General features: G+C 34.5%; 2 protein-coding genes across 8 annotated transcripts in view; one reads left to right on the top strand and one right to left on the bottom strand.

The window, feature by feature from the left end:
• usp28 (ubiquitin specific peptidase 28) overlaps positions 1–6,680 on the bottom strand; it is a 39,365-nt gene extending 32,685 nt beyond the window's left edge. For all 6 annotated transcript variants that reach the window (XR_007825044.1, XR_007825046.1, XR_007825047.1 and 3 more), the window contains exons 1-5: positions 6,533–6,680; positions 5,294–5,368; positions 4,936–5,059; positions 4,707–4,794; positions 2,429–2,591 (exon numbers count right to left, since the gene is read on the bottom strand). Coding sequence is in view for 1 of the 6 variants with exons in the window: in XM_051092574.1 (XP_050948531.1) it covers positions 2,429–2,591; positions 4,707–4,794; positions 4,936–5,059; positions 5,294–5,368; positions 6,533–6,580 (498 nt within the window). In the remaining 5 variants the exon portion in view is untranslated. The remainder of the gene's footprint in view (positions 1–2,428; positions 2,592–4,706; positions 4,795–4,935; positions 5,060–5,293; positions 5,369–6,532) is intronic.
• Positions 6,681–6,692: 12 nt separating this feature from the next.
• Positions 6,693–19,011, top strand: htr3b (5-hydroxytryptamine (serotonin) receptor 3B). 2 transcript variants are annotated; one of them, XM_051092578.1, is made up of 10 exons: positions 6,757–6,834; positions 11,071–11,127; positions 11,392–11,558; positions 11,745–11,789; positions 13,001–13,110; positions 13,215–13,384; positions 13,595–13,752; positions 16,217–16,427; positions 16,538–16,747; positions 18,190–19,011. In XM_051092578.1, the coding sequence occupies exons 2-10, from the start codon at positions 11,091–11,093 to the stop codon at positions 18,453–18,455; spliced, it is 1,374 nt and encodes a 457-aa protein (XP_050948535.1). In that variant the 5' UTR covers positions 6,757–6,834; positions 11,071–11,090; the 3' UTR covers positions 18,456–19,011. The 2 variants fall into 2 exon arrangements, with proteins under 2 accessions (XP_050948536.1, XP_050948535.1); XM_051092579.1 differs by lacking the exon at positions 11,071–11,127 and having other exon boundaries at positions 6,693–6,834.
• The last annotated feature ends 330 nt before the right edge of the window (positions 19,012–19,341 follow it).

Here is a 19,341-nt window from a genome sequence, read left to right as displayed (position 1 = left end):
ATAATTATGAATAATATGAATGAGAAACACTGTGTGCAAAAATACAGTTAAAAGGCTTTTTAATCTACAAATTACTTTAGTAGCACTGCCTACACAGTGGTATTGTGCCAGAAATGTGGGTATATTTGTGTCAAATGTTATTATATTATTAATGTAGATATGTATTGAAGGAGGAGTAATGGAATATAATTACAGTACTTTTTTGTGATGAAGCTACAACATTTATGCATGTATACTAAATGTATTCAGACTACTGTTTTTCATACAAATACCTAGGAACCATATTATATTTTTACCATGGTATTGAGGTGCTATATTTGTGGTTTTAACTGTTATTATCAGGATCTATGGATGATACTATGGAAGAACAATGGTTAATAAAAAAAAAAAAACTCAAAACAAAAGAATAATAAAAAACGAGGTTGCTACAATTTTACAGATTTTACTGATTTTGTTAATGAACATGAATCTACATCTGCATCCTAACTCAAGCTACTATCCAATGTGTATTTCTAAGAGACAATTTTTTAAAAATTATTATTAATGTTATCAGGTAACACAAACCTGTTTCTTGATTTGAAACAATATTACTCATTAAAACATGCACAACTAAGAATTTTTTTTTCTGTTATGATATTTATTTATAAAGAAAAATGATTGGAAAAAGTGTGAAGAATTAAAAAAATATATTTTTTGTGTTTGTCACGTTCTGACCATAAATAATAGTTTAAACCCACATTTAACCTTCTGGTTTTTTAAAATTTTTACATCGTAGCAAAAACCTGCCTTTAAACTTGAAAGTTATAAAAATTGGATATTTATTGTGATAATTATCAATATCAACTGATATGAAAAAAATTATTGTGATCATTTTTTCAGCCATATCGTCCAACCCTATTTGTTCTTATCATTTCCAGTCAGGTAGGTGAAATATTAAACTAATATCTTAATTAATACTGCTCGTATGTATCTTTACCACCTAACTAACTTTAGCTTGTCAAAATATTGCGCCCTTTCCTGCTTACTAATTCCTTCTCTATATTATTTAGCAACTTCCACACATTTTTAGCATATACTATGAGAAGCAGGTTATGTGATATTGATTTTATAAAACAGTCCAATAAACAAGAAGTTAATATTAATTGAGTTACATTTTAGACACAAGTTCCTGTTTTTGCTCTATTTTTGTCAACGAAAATAGTTTCGATCCAAGCCACAGCAGAGTTTTGCGTTTCTGATGGTGTTATGTTAAATCAATCAGCCATTTGAACGAATCAGTTGAATGAATGACTCAATGATTCACGCATGCAGTGATTTACTGCCACCTACTGGCAATTTTATGTTTATATTTAAAGTATATTTACTCTTTTTTTCCCCAAAAATCATTTCAAATATCACTATTATAAATACAATACCAGCACAACAAAGCACAGAGCAAAGTATTGTCTAATAATCAAAAAATTCCAGAAAAAAAAAATACAGGTAAAAACTAATATTGGGAAATAGTATTACAAATCAAAATAGCTGTTTTCTATTTTAATATATTTTACATATTATCACATGATCTTTCAGAAATCATTCTAATATGCTAATTTGGTGCTTGAGAAACATTATTATCATTGTTGAAAACCATTTACAAAATATTTTGGTGGAAACTGACTTTTTGTTTTTAGGATTTTTTTCATGAATAGAAAGTTTAAAAGAACATTTATTTGAAATTAAAAGTTTCTGTAACCATGTAAAAGTCTTTACTGTCAATTTTGTATTGTAAAGTATTCATTCATTTAAAAAAATGAACTGAAAATGTAACAGTAATGTATTTATACTTGGGATATTCATATTAACGCTGGGGCTGTTTTCAAATGACATCATTAAACTGCAATATGAATGAACTAAAGATTGTTTGTTACTTATCTATAAGCCATAAACTCACTCCATGAGTTCATGCTTCTCTTTATCATCAAAACAATGCTCTATTTAATTAGCTCAGACATCTATCAATACAAGGCTTATATTTCACCACAGACATCTGAGAAGCCTCGCTAAATTCAGTCTGGAATGGATATAATAAAATTACAGCTCTTAGACGCTTCTGCAGTCAGGAACAAAAATAAATAAATAAAAAACAGACGCTCTACCTGATCTTCTCTATTCTCCAGTGATTAGCAACACAAGTAATGTAATTTACACAGTATGGCCAGATCATATAGTAACAGGTTAGAACAAAGCACTTACTGCAGTCCTTATGTTTTATTCTATAAAACTAAAAAGTCCAGCACTCACAACACAATTTTCATAAGCCATATCAAACTTAGGCTAAAAATGAAGCTTACCTGAATGCACAAACGGGCATAACAACCTAATTTTACTGGAAATGTTGTCTTTTCGTCATCTCAAAGCAAAATTTGTGATTAAAAACTCCACACACCTGAATGACAGCGCTGAACCAGCAGGTATTTCCCACATTACGGATGCCCACAGGACAGTCCTCCTGTCGGATCCAGTCAGCAGGGCTGCAGCTCTCTCCAGACCCCTCACATCTCTTTCTTTTCATGCGAGCCGCATTCTCTTCTGCACTAACCTCAAGAGCCCTGGAGTAAAAAGAGGAGACGGTCAAGACCACAGTCTGATAGTTACTGCTGCCCATGATTTCTTAATTCACATAAAACCAGTGTAGCAAGGGAGAAAAGGGCAATTTTAACACTCTAAATTCTTTTATTCACACTTAGGTTAGGTTGACACTTGCTCAGCATATGGTTAATAAAATTCTCTCTCTGCCAAAGAAAAAGGTGTTAAAATTTATTTTGAGAAATGAGTGTTCTATTTTTTCTTTAAATCTTTAAAACAAATAATTAACATTATGTCATCAAAGTACCAAGCTGAGGAATGTTTTTGACTTAATGTAACTTAATGTACACTGCCGTTTAAAGGTTTGGAATCAGTAAGATTTATTTTTTAAAGAAGTTTCTTATGCTTATCAAGGCTGCGTTTATTTGATCAAAAATACAGAAATATTATTACAATGTAAAAAAGTGTTTTTTTCTATTTTAATATACATTAAAATCAAATTTATTCCTATGAACAGAGCTGAATTTTCAGCATCATTACTCCAGTATTTAGTGTCACATGATCCTTCAGAAATCATTCTAATTTGCTGATTTAATATCAATGTTGGAAACAGTTGTGGTGCTTAATATTTTTTTTTTTTTTGGAACCTGTGATACTTTTCAGGATTCTTTGATGAACAAAAATTTAAAAAGATCAGCATTTATTTTAAATAGAAAATATTTCACACAATATTCAGTTTGGGGTCAGTAATTTTTTTTTTTTTTGAAAGAAATTAATACTTTTATTCAACAAGGATGTGTTAAATTGATAAAAAGTAACAGCAAAGACTCATATTGTTAGACGGGATTATATTTTGAATAAATGCTGTTCTTTTTAACTTTTTATTCATCCAAAAATTTCCTGAAAAAAAGTATCACAGGTTCCAAAAAATATTTGGCAGCACAGCTGTTTCCAACATATGTAATTATAAAAATAAATCAGCATATTAGGATGATTTCTGAAGGATCATGTGACACTGAAGACTGGAGTAATGGCTGACGAAAATTCAGCTTTGCATCACAGGAATAAATTGTATTTTGAAGTATATTAAAATAGAAACCATTATTTAATATTGTAACAACATTTTATAATATTACTGATTGTTTCTAATATTACTGTTTTTTTTAAAAGATTTATTTTTAGAGTTTTTGCCTTTTATTGATAGGACAGTAGTGAGACAGGAAATTAAGTGGGAGAGAGAAGGCGGGACAGGATTGGGAAAGGTCAGCGAGTCAGGACTCGAACACGGAACGCCCAAAGAGCAACGGCGCTGCATGTCGACACACTGCATCTTACTGATCCCAAACTATTGAACAGCAGTGAATTTTTAAAACAACACTTTTACAGTACTATAAAACAGTGAAAACCATTTATTTACTAATAAGTATAAACAATAATACTATTTTAAGGTGTGCTTTATTTGAGATTTAATGTGTTTAATTACTCTACAATTGCCCCCAAGCACTATTACCATTATTACAGAAGTACTGTCTTAGAAGTATTATGATAGTCCTTTTCATTACAAGTTAATTATTTATAGTTTATTGTAAGTCATTGACATGTACCGTTCAAACATTTGGGGTTTGTAAGATTTTTTGAAAGAAGTCTCAGTTTATTTGCCATTTATTTGATCAAAAACATTAATATTCTGCAATATTATTTTCTATTTTTTGGGAGGGGTCTGTCCTTTTATTATTATGAAAGGACAGATCAGAAGAGACAGGAAGCGATATGGGACAGAGAGATGGGGGCGGGTTCGGGAAAGGTCCGTGAGTCGGGATTCGAACACTGGACGCCCGTTGACGCGCTGCCCACAAGGCTTTCGGTGCCAATAACTATTTTCTATTTCAATATATTTTACAATGTAATTTGTTCCTGTGATGGTAAAGCTGAATTTTCAGCATCATTACTCCAGTCTTCAGTAACACATGGTCCTTCAGAAATGTCCTTGCTGAATAAAGGTAATAATGTCATTGAAAATATACTTCATAATGTACTTTTGGCATATGCAAATATTTCTTATGCCAAAAGCAGATGACTTGTACATTAGTAGTATTTAATGAGTTATGAAGGAAAGTGTAAAAATGTTGGTAGTGAACCTGTGCAGCTCTCTCTGCTCCGCTTCGGCCTGCTGTGACTCCTGAAGACTAAGCTCAATGGCGGTCTGCAGGTCATCTTTAGCAGGGCCTGAGAACACGTACAAAAGAACTATGTGAGCATAAAATAAACCATGACATTATCTGTCACACTGCTATATAAAGAAATGAATCTTTGAAAAACGCAGTGACGTGAAAGTCATTTGATATTAATAGTGCGGTTTCAGCCCACCGTTCTGTGTATTGGAGGTGTTCCTCTCATTATTGGCGTTAGCTGGTTCTTCGGGCGTGTGCTCCTCTTCCGGGGGCTGAGTGGTCAGCAGCCCAATGGCATGGCTGATATCACCCTGACTAGCCTGGATGAAGAGTTTTCTCACAATTAGTCATCACTACTGATGTTTTAGCACACGCTGCGTTTTAGTACCACATCTAGGTCACTGCTGAACGGAAGGGAAACTCTCGCACATGGTATGATTTACATATTTACAAACATTTGTCATGCTTATTTGATATTTATAGCCGTGTCAGTATCATTACATCTGCTGCTCGTGTTATAAACACACGGATAAGTGCTGCTGTACTAAACATACGTTCAGGGCGCTCTGGAGAACCTGCAGATCCTGAATGCCAGTAATCTCTCTGAGCTGGTTAAGCAGCATTTGGCTCTGAAAAAGACAAGCAAACATGCTGTTTTTTAATTTCTGTGGATCAAAAATTCAAATGCTTTGCCACGGGCATATTGAGAATACTTCTGTTTGTGATAACAAGACCCACTTGAGCAATTAACCACTCAATAACAGGATCCGTTCCAGAAAAAAAGAGCAGGTGTGAACTGATCAAAACAAGAATATGATATGAGACGCAATTTGCACTTAGATTTATCACCCAGCATAACCACATTTCTGACTCAGGTGTCAAATGAGCGTGGGCTGGCGGAGTCTGTAGCTGGCCCGATCAACATGTTACGAAAGCCTTGGGCATGAAAATGCCTGCATCTTCTATTAAATCCATATCAGATTTGATTTTCTTCAAGTACAGTGTGCCTGAAAATAGACTTTAGCATGTGGCATGTAAACATTTTCAAAAAAAGTCTGTGGCCCAGATAATAGATGCAGGAGCTACAGAACTATATAAAGAAACTCTGACAGCAGGTGGGAATGTCAGCATGGCTGTGGAGGCAGCCAGACACCCTAGGCTGGGAGCAGAAGACATATATGGTGAGCTGGAGGCCTGTGAGCAGCACTCAGAGCTCTATTTTGGGCCCTCGACACAGATAGCGCTTGTGTTTATCATAGACAAGCTTGAGTGACACAAGAAAATTCACTGATTCCTAGATTTCATTCGGAAGATGGCATTAAATATTTAAAAACCTCATTTAGAAAAGAAAATAATTTAAGGGAAAATACTAACTGAAACATCTGAAACGCTTTTGCAGATTCTCTGTCCGTAGAAGATTCCTAATGGATTTTTTATCATAAACTGAAAGTAATCATAATGGGTTCAAAAATCAAACAAGTGCATATTCTGGATATTGCATACTGGATATTTGATTCATTGAGTTCAAATGAATTTTGTGTAATGTTTGTCTTTTCAATGAGAATGGGTTCCAATGGATTCCAATGTTAGGGTTTTAAATTAGGATAGAAATTCCCATAGTAGGCCTATATGTTTAAGGTTTTATAAACATACTTTCTATATAATCAGTCTGCAACATCTACTAACTGTTTAAAGCAAATAAAACAATGACAGGCAATGCTGTGTCTATATATCGTTAACACAAACCGTGTTATCGTTTTTAATTTGAATACGTTTCTTCAAAACACACTCACCGAGTTTTCAGACGTTTCCCCATGTTCAAAATCCTGTTCAACTCTCATGGCAATGACTTTTTAAAAAAATATTTCTCCAGATTTCTTCGCCCTGACTCCAGAGTGTGACCTACTCCATATGCCCCCCGCACACACACCCACACAAGCGCCGAGCGGGACAAACGCTCACACGAGCACGCGCTGGGAATCGTCGTGCGCGCGCTTGGTAAACCGTCAAGAAAAGGAAACGAGTCTTCCTGTGGTAGTTTGTATGAGCTGACTGGACTGAACCTGGTAATCATGACAGCCTCACCTAGACAGAGGTAATATGGATGAAAACTAAAATAAATGCTTATTTTGTTTCCTGAAGAATACAAGCAATGTAAACGATGTAAAAAGGTGCCATGGTAAACTAGCATTAATAATAAAGTTTCGTACACTTTAAAAAAAATGTACAGTGATTTTGTAACTGCAGTTTTTAAATATAAAAGTGTATAAAGCGTTCTTTCATTTTGTTTAATTTTGTTGACAGTGACTTACCAAAGTACGATTTTTTTGGCGGAAAATATAGTTACTTTAGTTAGGGTATGTACATAAAACTAGCAGTAACTAATAATCACTGTTGGCAAGGTTTCTTTAGAAATGTAATAGGTTAAAGATTACAAGATACCCTATTTAAAATGTAATACGTAACTATTTAAATTACTTTATTAAAGTAATGTAACTGATTACATTTGATTCCTTTTCTAAATTTCTGTTTTCAACTGTTAACCATTTTTAAACATTAAAAGCAGGAAGGCTTAACCCTTTAACTGTCACCCCCCATTTTTTAAAATAGCTTAGTCTCTTTTTAAAGACGACAGTCAGCAGATTATGCCAGAAGTTTCAAAAAAATAAAATATTAATAAGTTACAGAAGTTTAAATTTACTAAAAAGAAAACTACTACACACTTTTTATTTTATTTTATATAAAATACATATTTTACATAACAGGTTTTACCCTAAATTTGATATCAAATTGAGGCCTTATGTCCAAATAAGTTATGTTCCAAATTTGAAGTTGATATGAAAAAATTTGTGGTTCCTGTAAAAGTTTGTTTAGGGCGTAATACCACAAACAGCCACCGGGTGCCATACGAACTCTATATAAACGCATTTTTCATTCACAAACGTCCAAATTTCTCTGTCAATTTTACTTCTATCACAAAATAACCACCAAATATGAAATCCTGAGACTCAGACCTTTCCAATGACATGTTTTTTGTCAAGATTATAAAAAGTCTGGATTCTAAAAGACCATTTTGTAAAATGACACTTGACACCGCCACTAAGGGGGAGGAGACCGCCAAAAGATTTTACAGTACCATTTCCATAGTAACACAATGTCCAGTTTCAAAATGGTTTTCACAGGATGATTCTTGGGCTTTTAAGCTTTTAAATGATATATAATTTATGATGATTACTAAAATATTTGATAGAGAAAAAGGACAGCGAATAAAAGAGCGCCAAGCGTCCCACAGGTGGGACGGTGACAGTTTAAGGGTTAAACTTACAGCAGTACTCAACACTGATTACTATCAGATTTTTAAAATCCTTCATCACTTGAATTAAGATTAGCCTATAATAAATTAATTTTAAAGCACTGCTACCACAAAATCAGACTTTAGCATGTCTTTTTATTTTGAGATCATTCTGAGGTTAAATACAGATCATCATAACAAGAGGACTGTAAATTTGTTTCGGTGACACAAAAGATAAATGAGTTCAGAAAAGTTATTATAGTTTTAGTAACAATTACATAAATTATAAACCAAGTATGAAAATGTTCACAGATTTTTAACAAAATTTTTTTTTTTTTTTAAATTAAGAAAAATTAAAACATAAAACATGGAATATAAAAAGGATTTGATGTTCAGAACAGAGTAATTACAGTAATTGCCCATTGCCCCCAAGGGTGTTTTAGCCCACTGACTACGTTTGAGAAAAAGTTGTCATTCTGAAAATAGAATCATATTTTTATTAAATAACACATACTCCCTATCTACAGGCCCTACTGTTCTCATATCATACATAACTGTGATGTTTTACAAAACAACAAGCTTTAAAACACTTTTTTTCTTTTGCTGAAAGATCATTTACTGTGAAATCCATTTTCTCTTGGTACATCACCAGTGTAAGTGTCATGGTGAAAACTTCTACATCACTCTTGTAAAAGTAGTCCATGGTTACGATAAACAAATGTATCATCTTGTGATTATTTTGGGAAAAACAATAGGGGTGGGGTGGGGGACGTTTTACCCCATGGTGGCATTTTCCCCCACTCTGCTCAACACTGATTACTGTCAGGCTTTCAAAATCCTTCATCACTTGAATTAAGATTAGCCTATAAGAAGTTAATTTTAAAGCACAGCCACCACAAAATCAGACTTTAGCACGTCTTTTTACTTTGAGATCATTCTGAGGTTAAATGCATATTTAAAATCATGACAAGATGAAAACGCCCCCCTTTTAAGGACTGTGTAATTGTTGTTGTTTTTTTCAATGAAACAAAAGTTAAGTGTGTTCAGAAAAGTCCAGAGTTTTCATGGTATTAGATTTTGAACAAAAAGTAAATTTGTACCAAGAGGGTGTTTTGCCCCACAGGTGGGGTAAAATGCCCCCAAGGGTGGGGTAAAATGTCCCCCAGTCTTACAAAGCACTTTGCTTTATACATTTACAGCTAAATCATAGTACAGGCAGTTTTAGCTTAAAATTAACAAGAATATAATCAAATAATTATGAATTACAAAATTATAATAGCCTGTTTGAAAATGTTGTTAGCTGAAGTTGAGGTAATTTTTAAATATAAAGTCCAAATGTTTTTATTCAACCAACTAGTTAGAATACATTTGATGGAAAAACAAAGGATTTGATGTTCAGAACAGAGTAACTACAGTAATTGCCCGTTGCCCCCGGGGGCGTTTTACCCCACTGACTTTGTCTGAGAAAAAAAAACTGTCATTTTAAAAATATAATTATATTTTTATTAAATAACACATACTCCCTATTTACAGGCTCTACTGTTCTACAAAACAACAAGCTTTAAATCACTTTTTTTGCTTACTGTTGAAAATTAGATCAATTACTGTCAAATCCGGTACATCACCAGTGTAAGCTTCATAGTGAATACTTCCACATCACTCTTGTCAATGTGGTCCATAGTTGCAATAAAAATGTATCTTGACTTTATCTTGTGGTTGTTTTAGGAAAACTCACCTAAAATACCCTACTGTACCCTATAGTTTAATAGATATGATACTGTTTTTGAAATTAAATCTTTGCATACACTCTTAAAAATAAAGGTGCTTTAAAAGGTTCTTCACAGCAATGCCATACAAGAACCATTTCTAGTTCCACAAAGAACCATTTAGTCAAAGGTTCTTTAAAAAAAACATCTTACTTACCTTTTTATAATCTGAAGAACCTTTTTCACCACGAAGATCCTTTTGTGAAACAGAAAGGTTCTTCAGATGTTAAAGGTTCTTTATGGAACCATTTAGACAAAAAAGGTTCTTTTATGGCATTGTGAAGTACCTTTATTTTTAAGAGTGTAGCTGTAACAAGAAATACTGGCATCTAACAACGCCTTGGAAAAAAACAGTAAATTTAAAGTAAAGCATATAAACCCAAATAGGAAATAAAACAGATATCAAATAAACATGTCAACATTTCAATCAATCAAATCTTTATGTGTGTTTGTGAAAATATTCAGCTGTAACCCCCTTTGTAATCTTTTACATATTCATAAGTAACTGTAATTTAATTACACATTTTTTTCTCAGTAACAGTAACAGATTGCAGTTATTTTGTAATTAAATCACGTTATTCCATTACACGTAGCTAGTTACTCCCCAACACTGCTAATAAAAAAATTGTCTGCAGGCAGTGGCAATGATATAAGACTGAACACCTGTTAAAATAAGAAAAACCTGCTATAAACTTGCATCATGCTGTACTATACACTATCACACTGTACTTTTTTACACATTTTCACTTTTTCACACTGTATTTATTATTTGCTACTGTCAAAGATTGTCAAAGATTAAAAAAAATGTCATTACCACATTTAAAACACACAACAATGATCTTGCTAAAATATTCACCCTTTTGTTTTTCCTTATCTCATTTAGAAAAGCAGCATTAGAATATTCAATAATGTTCAATACGTAATTATAATTAAAATAAGCATTTTTAGATGATTTTACAGATTATCGCATAATTGTGATTATGTATGTTTTATAACCCATTAGGTTTAGTTGTATTCTTTGCTTAGGGTCCATGAATTGAGCAGTCAGAGTACACATCCTATTTACTAAACCCAGATCTTCTTACCATCATAATGGAAAATCAATTTGCTAGAGTGGTGAGCAAGTTGCCACTGTGCATTTGTTGCAGTCATGTGTACAACGACTGTTCTGATGCTCCATAGCATTTTACTGGAATAAAACACATTTTGTGAGAGGGTTAATCTTCAAAAGCTGGGACAAAGGAGGTGGAAACTGACTTGAATCTGTTTGCAGTTTTCTTCTTAATTGTTAGGATGAGTCCTGTCTTTTTGCTATCTTTGTTACTGTCAGGTAAGTCCAGTGCTGCTTCTTCTTTGTACTGTATTAGTTATACAATCATTCAGTTGTAGCTATTTGCATGAACATTTAATATTCAAAAGATAGAACAAAACTAGAAAACATTTAAGACTATTTATAAATCCACATTTCAGTGAAATATATATACTGTGAATTGTAGAACAAATGTGACTGAATTTAATATGCTGCCAAACTGTACTAGTAATTCTAATTTAAGCAAGTCAAGTAAGATCTGCACTGATTAACATTTCTGTACAGTTATTCCACAGGCTGAGTTAGTTCCAGAGAAACCAAAGAGATCTGCTCTTAACCAGCTTACCAGGTTACTGCTTCGCAAATATAACTCTGGAGTCCGGCCTGTCCAGAACTGGACCAAACCAACAACCGTTTACATTGACCTTATAATCCAATCCGTCCTAGATGTGGTAAGTGCATTTCAACCTTTAGAGAGATTAGTTTTATTACTAATACAACTAACAGCCTAGTAACAGTGGTCATACAATGAACAATTTTCATGTCAAGGTTTTTTATGCAGTGCATATTTATTGCACGGTTATTAAAGTGTGTTTTCATGTCAGTAAAATAAAGTAAATTTACATGTCTTTTCACAGGATGGACAGATGCAGAAAGTGACCACCAGCATTTGGTATCGCCAAGTTGGTATCAATTAATTTGTCTAATTAGTGGTAACAATTCACAGCAGCATTATTGTATATGGCTGACATACTTTATTCATATCAGTCTGATGCAGATTGTTTATAGTAGCTATTTTTAAATGTGTTTTGCACTGTAATCTCTTGAAATCAAACCTTCTGTCCTTTGCCTTTTACTTGAATATTTACACTACCAGTCAAAAGTTTTTGAACAGTAAGATTTTTAATGTTTTTAAAAGTCTCTTCTGCTCAGCAAGCCTGCATTTATTTGAACAGAAAAAAATTTAAATATTTTATACAATTTAAAATAACTATTTTCTATTTGAATACATTTTAAAATGTAATTTATTCCAGTGATTTCAAAGCAGAATTTATCATTATCATTAGTCCAGTCACATGATCCTTCATAAATCATTCTAATATGCTGATTTGCTGTTCAAAAAAACATTTATTAATATTATGTTGAAAACAACTGAGTAGATTTTTTTCAGATTTCTTTGAGGAATATAAAGTTCAGAAGAACAGCATTTATCTGAAATAGAAATCATTTGTAACATTATAAATGTCTTCATCATCACTTTTGATCACTTTAAAGCACCCTTGCTAAATAAAATCATCAAAGAATGCTGAAAAAAATGTACTGAAATATTGATGATAATAATAATAAATGTTTCTTAAACAGCAAATTAGCATATTTGAACGATTTCTGAAGGATCATATGACACTGAAGACTGGAGTAATGATGTTGAAAATGTAGCTTTGATCACAGGAATAAATTTTAAAACATATTCAGATAGAAAACAGTTATTTTAAATAGTAAAACATATTTCAAAATGTTACTGTTTTTGCTGTACTTTTGATCAAATAAATGCAGGCTTAGAGAGCAGAAAAGACTTCTTACTGTTCAAAAACTTTTGACTGGAAGTGTACTTCAAGCATACAAATATATCAGTATATTTTACATATTTTATACATACCTGAGTGCCCACATAAACTGCATGTCTTACAGGCATCCCTATAAAAGAAGAATACAATGAATGAGCAGGTTTCATAAAACCCATTTAATTTTATCTTTACGAGACAGATCCAGCGAAGAAACACATACACAATAATCCGATTTTGAAATGCATGGAATCTGATATTTAAGAGATCTGAATCTTTCTCATGGGACCTTCTAGGTAGTAACAGTAAATCATATTACTCTAATGTTTCAGATATGGAACGATGAGTTTCTTGTTTGGGATCCTGAAGAGTTTGATGGAATCACTGAAATTTCGCTGTCCTCGGATGCCATCTGGGTGCCTGATGTCATCATAAACGAATTGTATGTACATGATAGATGTATCTCTCCCAGCTCCTTTTGTGTTCTGGAAATGAATTTTGTTGAGTTAAACTCTCATTGCATCATACATCTTCCTATCTCTCCAGTGTCGATGTTGGCAAATCCCCAGTCATCCCATATGTTTATGTCAACTGCTCGGGAACAGTAAAAAACTACAAACCCATCCAGGTGGTCTCAGCCTGTCACCTGGAGATTTATGCCTTTCCCTTTGACAAGCAGAACTGCACTCTGACCTTTCGCAGCTGGCTCCACTCAGGTAAATTACTCACTCGTACACAGCGTGTGCTTTGCAAACAAGCTGGCCTCCGTATAATGAGAGTTGCTGTGATTACTGAGTGTTTTTGATCAGGCCTGGTTAGAATCTTTTAAAAGCTGACATATTTGAAATAGGCTCCTCACAAACCTGCCAACATAAACACTTAATTGCACAATAACACAGTGAACTGCTGATATGTTTCTCTGGCAGTGAACGAAGTGGATTTAGCTCTATGGAGGCCTGCTGAGGAAATCACCAATGACACACGAGAGTTCATGAATGATGGTGAATGGGAGCTGCTGTCTGTCCCTTCTCACTACTGGACACTGAATCTAGAGAACAGAGACTACGCACAGATTCAGTTTAATGTAAGGATATATACATATATATACATATATACATATATATACTTTATATTGCTCTATGTGAGTATACTGTAGGCCTATGCATGTGGATAAAGTTGGACATACAGTTGAGGTCAAAAGTTTACATACACCTTGCAGAATCTGCAACATGTTAATTATTTTACCAACATAAGAGACAGAATGCATGTTATTTTTTATTTAGTACTGGCCTGAATAAGGTATTTCACATTAAAGTGGTTTACATATTTACATACTGTACACAAGAGAAAATAGTAGTTTAGTTTATAAAAATGAGTTGTTCATGAGTCCCTTGTTTGTCCCCTGCGGTTCTTCAGAAAAATTTGGTGTATATGAACCCTTTCCAACAGTGACTGTATGATTTTAAGATCCATCTTTTCACACTGAGGACAACTGAGTGACTCATATGCAACTATTACAGAAGGTTCAAATGCTCACTGATGCTTCAGAAGGAAACACAATGCATTAAGAGCCAGGGGATGAAAACTTTTGAACAGAATGAAGATGAGTACATTTTTTCTTATTTTGCCTAAATATATATTTTTTTCATTTAGTACTGCCCTTCCAAATCTACAGAAGACAAAATAAGTTACATTTACCCTAATGTTCAAACTTAAAAAGTTTTCACCCCCCAGCTTTTAATGTATTGTTTCCTTCTGAAGCATCAGTGAGTGTTTGAACCTTCTGTAATAGTTACATTTGAGTCCCTTAATTGTCCTCAGTGTAAAAAGATGGATTTCAAAATCATACAGTCATTGTTGGAAAGGGTTCAAATACACAAAAATGTTGAAAAACCAAATAACCTGTGGGACCTGCAGGATTTTTATGAAGAACAGCAGGCAGTTTAACTGTTCAGGACAAACAAGGGACTCATGAACAACTATCACTAAACAAAAAACAGCTGTGTGGATCATTCAGGTAACAACACAGTATTAAAAATCAAGTGTATGTAAACTTTTGAACAGGGTCATTTTTATAAATTCAGCTATCATTTTCTCTTGTGGACTATATGTAAATGTCTTTTGTATGAAATATCTTCTTCAGGTCAGTACTAAATAAAAATAACACGCATTTTGTTTAATCCCTCTTATTTTTTTTGTAAAATAAATAACATTTTGTAGATTCTGCAAGGTGTATGTAAAATTTTGATCTCAACTGTATATACTCGATTTTATATATATAGTAGACCCATGCAAAAATACAGTTTACATTTTGTGATGTGAAACAACAGGCTTGTCTCTGGTAAAACAAGCCAAACTTCTCTAAACATTTAGTTTACTTAAAGGGATAGTTCACCCAAAATGAAAATTCTGTCATTAATTACTCACCCTATTGTCGTTTGAAATCTGTAAGACCTTCGTTCATCTTCGAAACACAAATAAGATATTTTTGATGAAATCTGAGAGCTTTCTGACCCTGCATAGACAGCAACGCAACTGACACATACAAGGCCAAGAAAGGTAGTAAGGACATGATAAAATAGTCCATGTGACATCAGTGGTTCAATCTGAATTTTATAAATTTCACAGATTTATGTCACAGTATGAAAGAAAATATCTGTTTCTACTTCCTTTATAGTGTGACATATTGTAAATTACAAAAATTTTAAATATATTTATACTTTTTTTTTACTTACCACTTCCAAATTTGACTTGCATTTGGAGTCTGGCAGATGTTCATTGTGGACCTAACTGTAGCCCAGACATGCTAGAGTATTGACGTTAGTCTGACATGTGTCACAACCCTTCCTCAACCTTTGCGTAGCTGTTAGTGGAGTCACACTAAAGCTAATAGATGAGGCTTAGCGGCAGACAACACACAGAAAGGATGATGATAATGAGACTGTCTTTTTGGCATTTGATCAATGAGCGTCGTGTTCAGTGGGAGGAATGGGCCAATAGCTCAAAGCTCGTGGGCAATCCACCCTGTTCCACCAAGATGCGCACACCATGGAAACGGCTGTGTACTTTGATTACCTTTGCTCTGCGGCTCATTGCCGAAGCCATTTAGGGATCCATATTTGTGTTTTTACTCATTGGCCAAATGGGTGGGGAACATGTTTAAGTCGGTATGAAATTGCTCTTTGTCGTACTGTGAAAGCTTAAGCAGCCTTAAATAAGGAAAGTGAAATGGATGGTCCTGATCCAGATGAGGGGCAGCGAGAGGAAATAGCTCCGTGGCAGCGAGGTTGATCAGGACGCTCAAGAATCAAGTCTGGGTTCTCAGGGGGAGCTGAGGTGTGGGAAAACAATTTCAGTTCTAGAATGAGAAATTGGACTGATTTAGCAAATCCAGGAAATGGGGAGAAGGCTTAAGCTTGTTATGTAATTCCCCTTTAGACACAGCCATTTCAGACTGCTCCGTGAGCACATTTCTCTGAGGGCAAGTAATGGAATAAATATCACCCAGAGAGAGAGCGTTTAATTCCAGCCTTTCTGTCTCTCTGAAGGTGCTGATCCGCAGACGCCCCCTACTGTACGTGGTAAGTCTTCTCATCCCCAGCATCTTCTTCATGGTGGTGGATGTCACAAGCTTCTATCTGCCTCCAAACAGTGGCACTCGCATCACTTTCAAGACTAGCATTCTCTTGGGCTACACTGTAATCAGAGTCAATCTGATGGATGAAATCCCTGCTACGGCTATTAAAACACCCCTCATTGGTAAAGTACAGCTGAAGCTCTTCCTAATTACAATTGTCACCTATTAACAACACTCTTGATGGACAGCAACCTCACCTTACTGACAATAATGTCTGCTCTTTTTGCTAAAGGGGCCTTCTTCGCTGTCTGCATGGCGCTGCTGGTGCTGAGTTTGGCAATGTCCATTTTCGTAGTGAAGCTTTTGCATTACAGTGAGAAAGAAGTCAAGGAGATGTCCATATCAGCCTGCTTACTCGACAAATACGGCTCAATGGATCAGAGCTTTATTGAAAGTGCTTTTACCTCGATGAAGACACTGGATGATATGGAGCAGTCTGGGGGTAGGAGACAAAATATTTTCAATGTTTTAGCTGTTTAAAATATTCAACATTGACCAAGAGTTTATTCATAAAATAACATTAATCTAAATGAAAAAAATATATATGAAGAGTTCAGATGCAAAAGTCTCTAAGTGTCATATGAAATTTTCACCTAAAATGAGCATTTTTATCATGTTTATGTTGAGTAATTTTACTGTAATTTTACTGACAATGTATAGGTTATTTTCTATGCAATTAAAGTGAAATAACTGAACATAAATATAGGACTCTGATGAAAATGCTCATCTTAGAAGAAAATTTCAGACAGTACTTAGAGGCTGTTGCATCTGAACTGATAATATTGTTAATTTCATAATATCATTATTTATTATACAGCTCTCAGGAATGATTCTGATTGGTCAGTTAATGGACTCTGCAGTCATTCCATTTATTTCAAGGGAGCCTTTTATTCAATACATCACTTGCTCACCAATAGATCCACTGCAGTGAATAGGTGCCGTCAGAATGAGAGTCCAAACAGTTGATTTGATGGACTGGGGTTGTGTGTATTACTTGTGGATTACTGTGATGTTTTTATCAGCAGTTTGGATTCTCATTCTGACGGCACCCATACACTGCAGATGATCCACTGGTGAGCAAGTGATCTAATGCTAAATCCTGTAAGACCTTCGTTCATCTTCACAACACAAATTAAGATATTTTTTATGAAATCGAGTGCTTTTTCACCCAGCATAGGCAGCAATACAACTGACACGTTCAAGGCCCAGAAAGCTTAAAAATAGTTTAAATAGTCCACGTGACATCAGTGGTTCAAACTTAATGTCATAAAGCTACAAAGTATAAAGGGAATACTTCTTGTATGCAAAGAAAACAAAAATAACGACTTAACTCTTCTCTTCCGTGTATAGAGTAAGGCAGTGTTGCCAAGTCTCTGGTTTTCCCGCAGGGTTTTTTGATGTGCGCGGGTTGAAGTGACCCCAATAATGTCATATTTAGCTCCTGAAAAATGAATTTACCAGTGGAACCCCGACAAAAAAACCATGTATTTTATCCCCTGGAACGCAATTTTTAACTTGGGACCCCCCTCGAAACGCGATTGGGCTAGTTTTGAGTAGCAATTGGTGGGTTTTGTTGTGAAAACCTGACAACCCTGGAGTAAAGTAGCCTCGTAGCTTCATAAAATTAAGGTTGAACCACTGATTTCACGTGGACTATTTTAACAATGTCCTTACTACCTTTCTGGGTCTTGAACATGTCAGTTGCGTTGCTGTCTATGCAGGGTCAGAAAGCTCTCGGGTTTCATTAAAAATATCTTAATTTGTGTTCTGAAGATGAACAAAGGTCCTACAGGTTTGGAACGACATGAGGGTGAGTAATTAATGACACAATTTTCATTTTTGCTGAACTATCCCTTTAATATTTGTGTACTCACTCTGATTCAGGTTATGAGTTTGATCTTTCTCCGGAGCCAGATCTGTTCTCCCTGACAGAAGTCTCAAACAATGACTCTCCACTGGAGAAAATCCTGCAGGAGGTGATGTCTCTCAGACTGTACCTTCAGGAGGAGGACAATGAGGGAAATTCACAGTCTTACTGGGTGGAACTGTGCCTGAAAGTGGACAAGCTCCTATTCTGCGTGTACTTGCTACTTTTGTTCGTCTATGTCATGACTCTACTGCTGCTCTGGGGTGCCTGGAGCTCTGCCTGAAAGTTTAAAGCAGGTGGAAGGGAATACAAGTGTTGGAATGAGGAGAGAAATACAAAAATGGATGTAGAGGAAATGGAGAAAGTTAAAACAAAGTGACAGATGTCACAACTGCAGTTTTCACCTTTTTCTTCATGTAAGAGTGGGCGTGGCCATTTGTAAATTTTATGGGTTTGGCTTCCAGTCTCACATCCAGCTATATTTAGCTGTACAAAACAGCTCGTTTTGCTGCTTGATATTGCAAATTGGTGTCTTATCATATTATTTTAATGTGTTATCTTAATTATGAACACACTGGCTTGTAGCGCAAACAGTTTTACGACTTACTGCATGTAGTTATTCTTATTTCCCTATAGTGGCTAATGAACGGGAAGTCCTGCCCATTGGCTTACTTTCACGTTGAAGAAAACATTGCATAAAACAATTACATTTGATACCTTTTTGTATTGTAAAACATGGTTAATACTTTCTTTCAGTATTGTAAAAATCGTAATGACTAGCTGCAAGCAAGTTGTCTTCATGTTGAATGTGATTGATTGGCATAATAAAGAAAAATAAATTAATGGCCAAATTGTAAATAGTCTTTCTCTTCTGTGCTTTTCTTCTTTTCGCTAATAACACTCAAATGTTTTGTTTTAATTGTAGCACTTGATGATAAGGGAAATTAACCCCCATTCATAAACATGGATGTCGCTGTTTTTGTTAATAGTCTATAAAGACATGGCAAATGTATCTATTTTTATATGACATGTGTTCACGTGTAGATTAAAAAAAATAAACTCAAATGTACAATTTTAAAGGGACAGTTAACCCAAAAATTAAAATTCTGTCATTAATTAGTCACATGCTGTTCCAAACCCCTAAGACCTTCATTCATCAGTTGAACATA

Source organism: Labeo rohita, chromosome 21 (genome assembly GCF_022985175.1).
Source record: "Labeo rohita strain BAU-BD-2019 chromosome 21, IGBB_LRoh.1.0, whole genome shotgun sequence".
Taxonomy (NCBI): domain Eukaryota; kingdom Metazoa; phylum Chordata; class Actinopteri; order Cypriniformes; family Cyprinidae; genus Labeo; species Labeo rohita.
The sequence above is the reverse complement of the archived record's forward strand: the minus strand, read 5'-3'. Positions and strand labels throughout refer to the sequence as shown.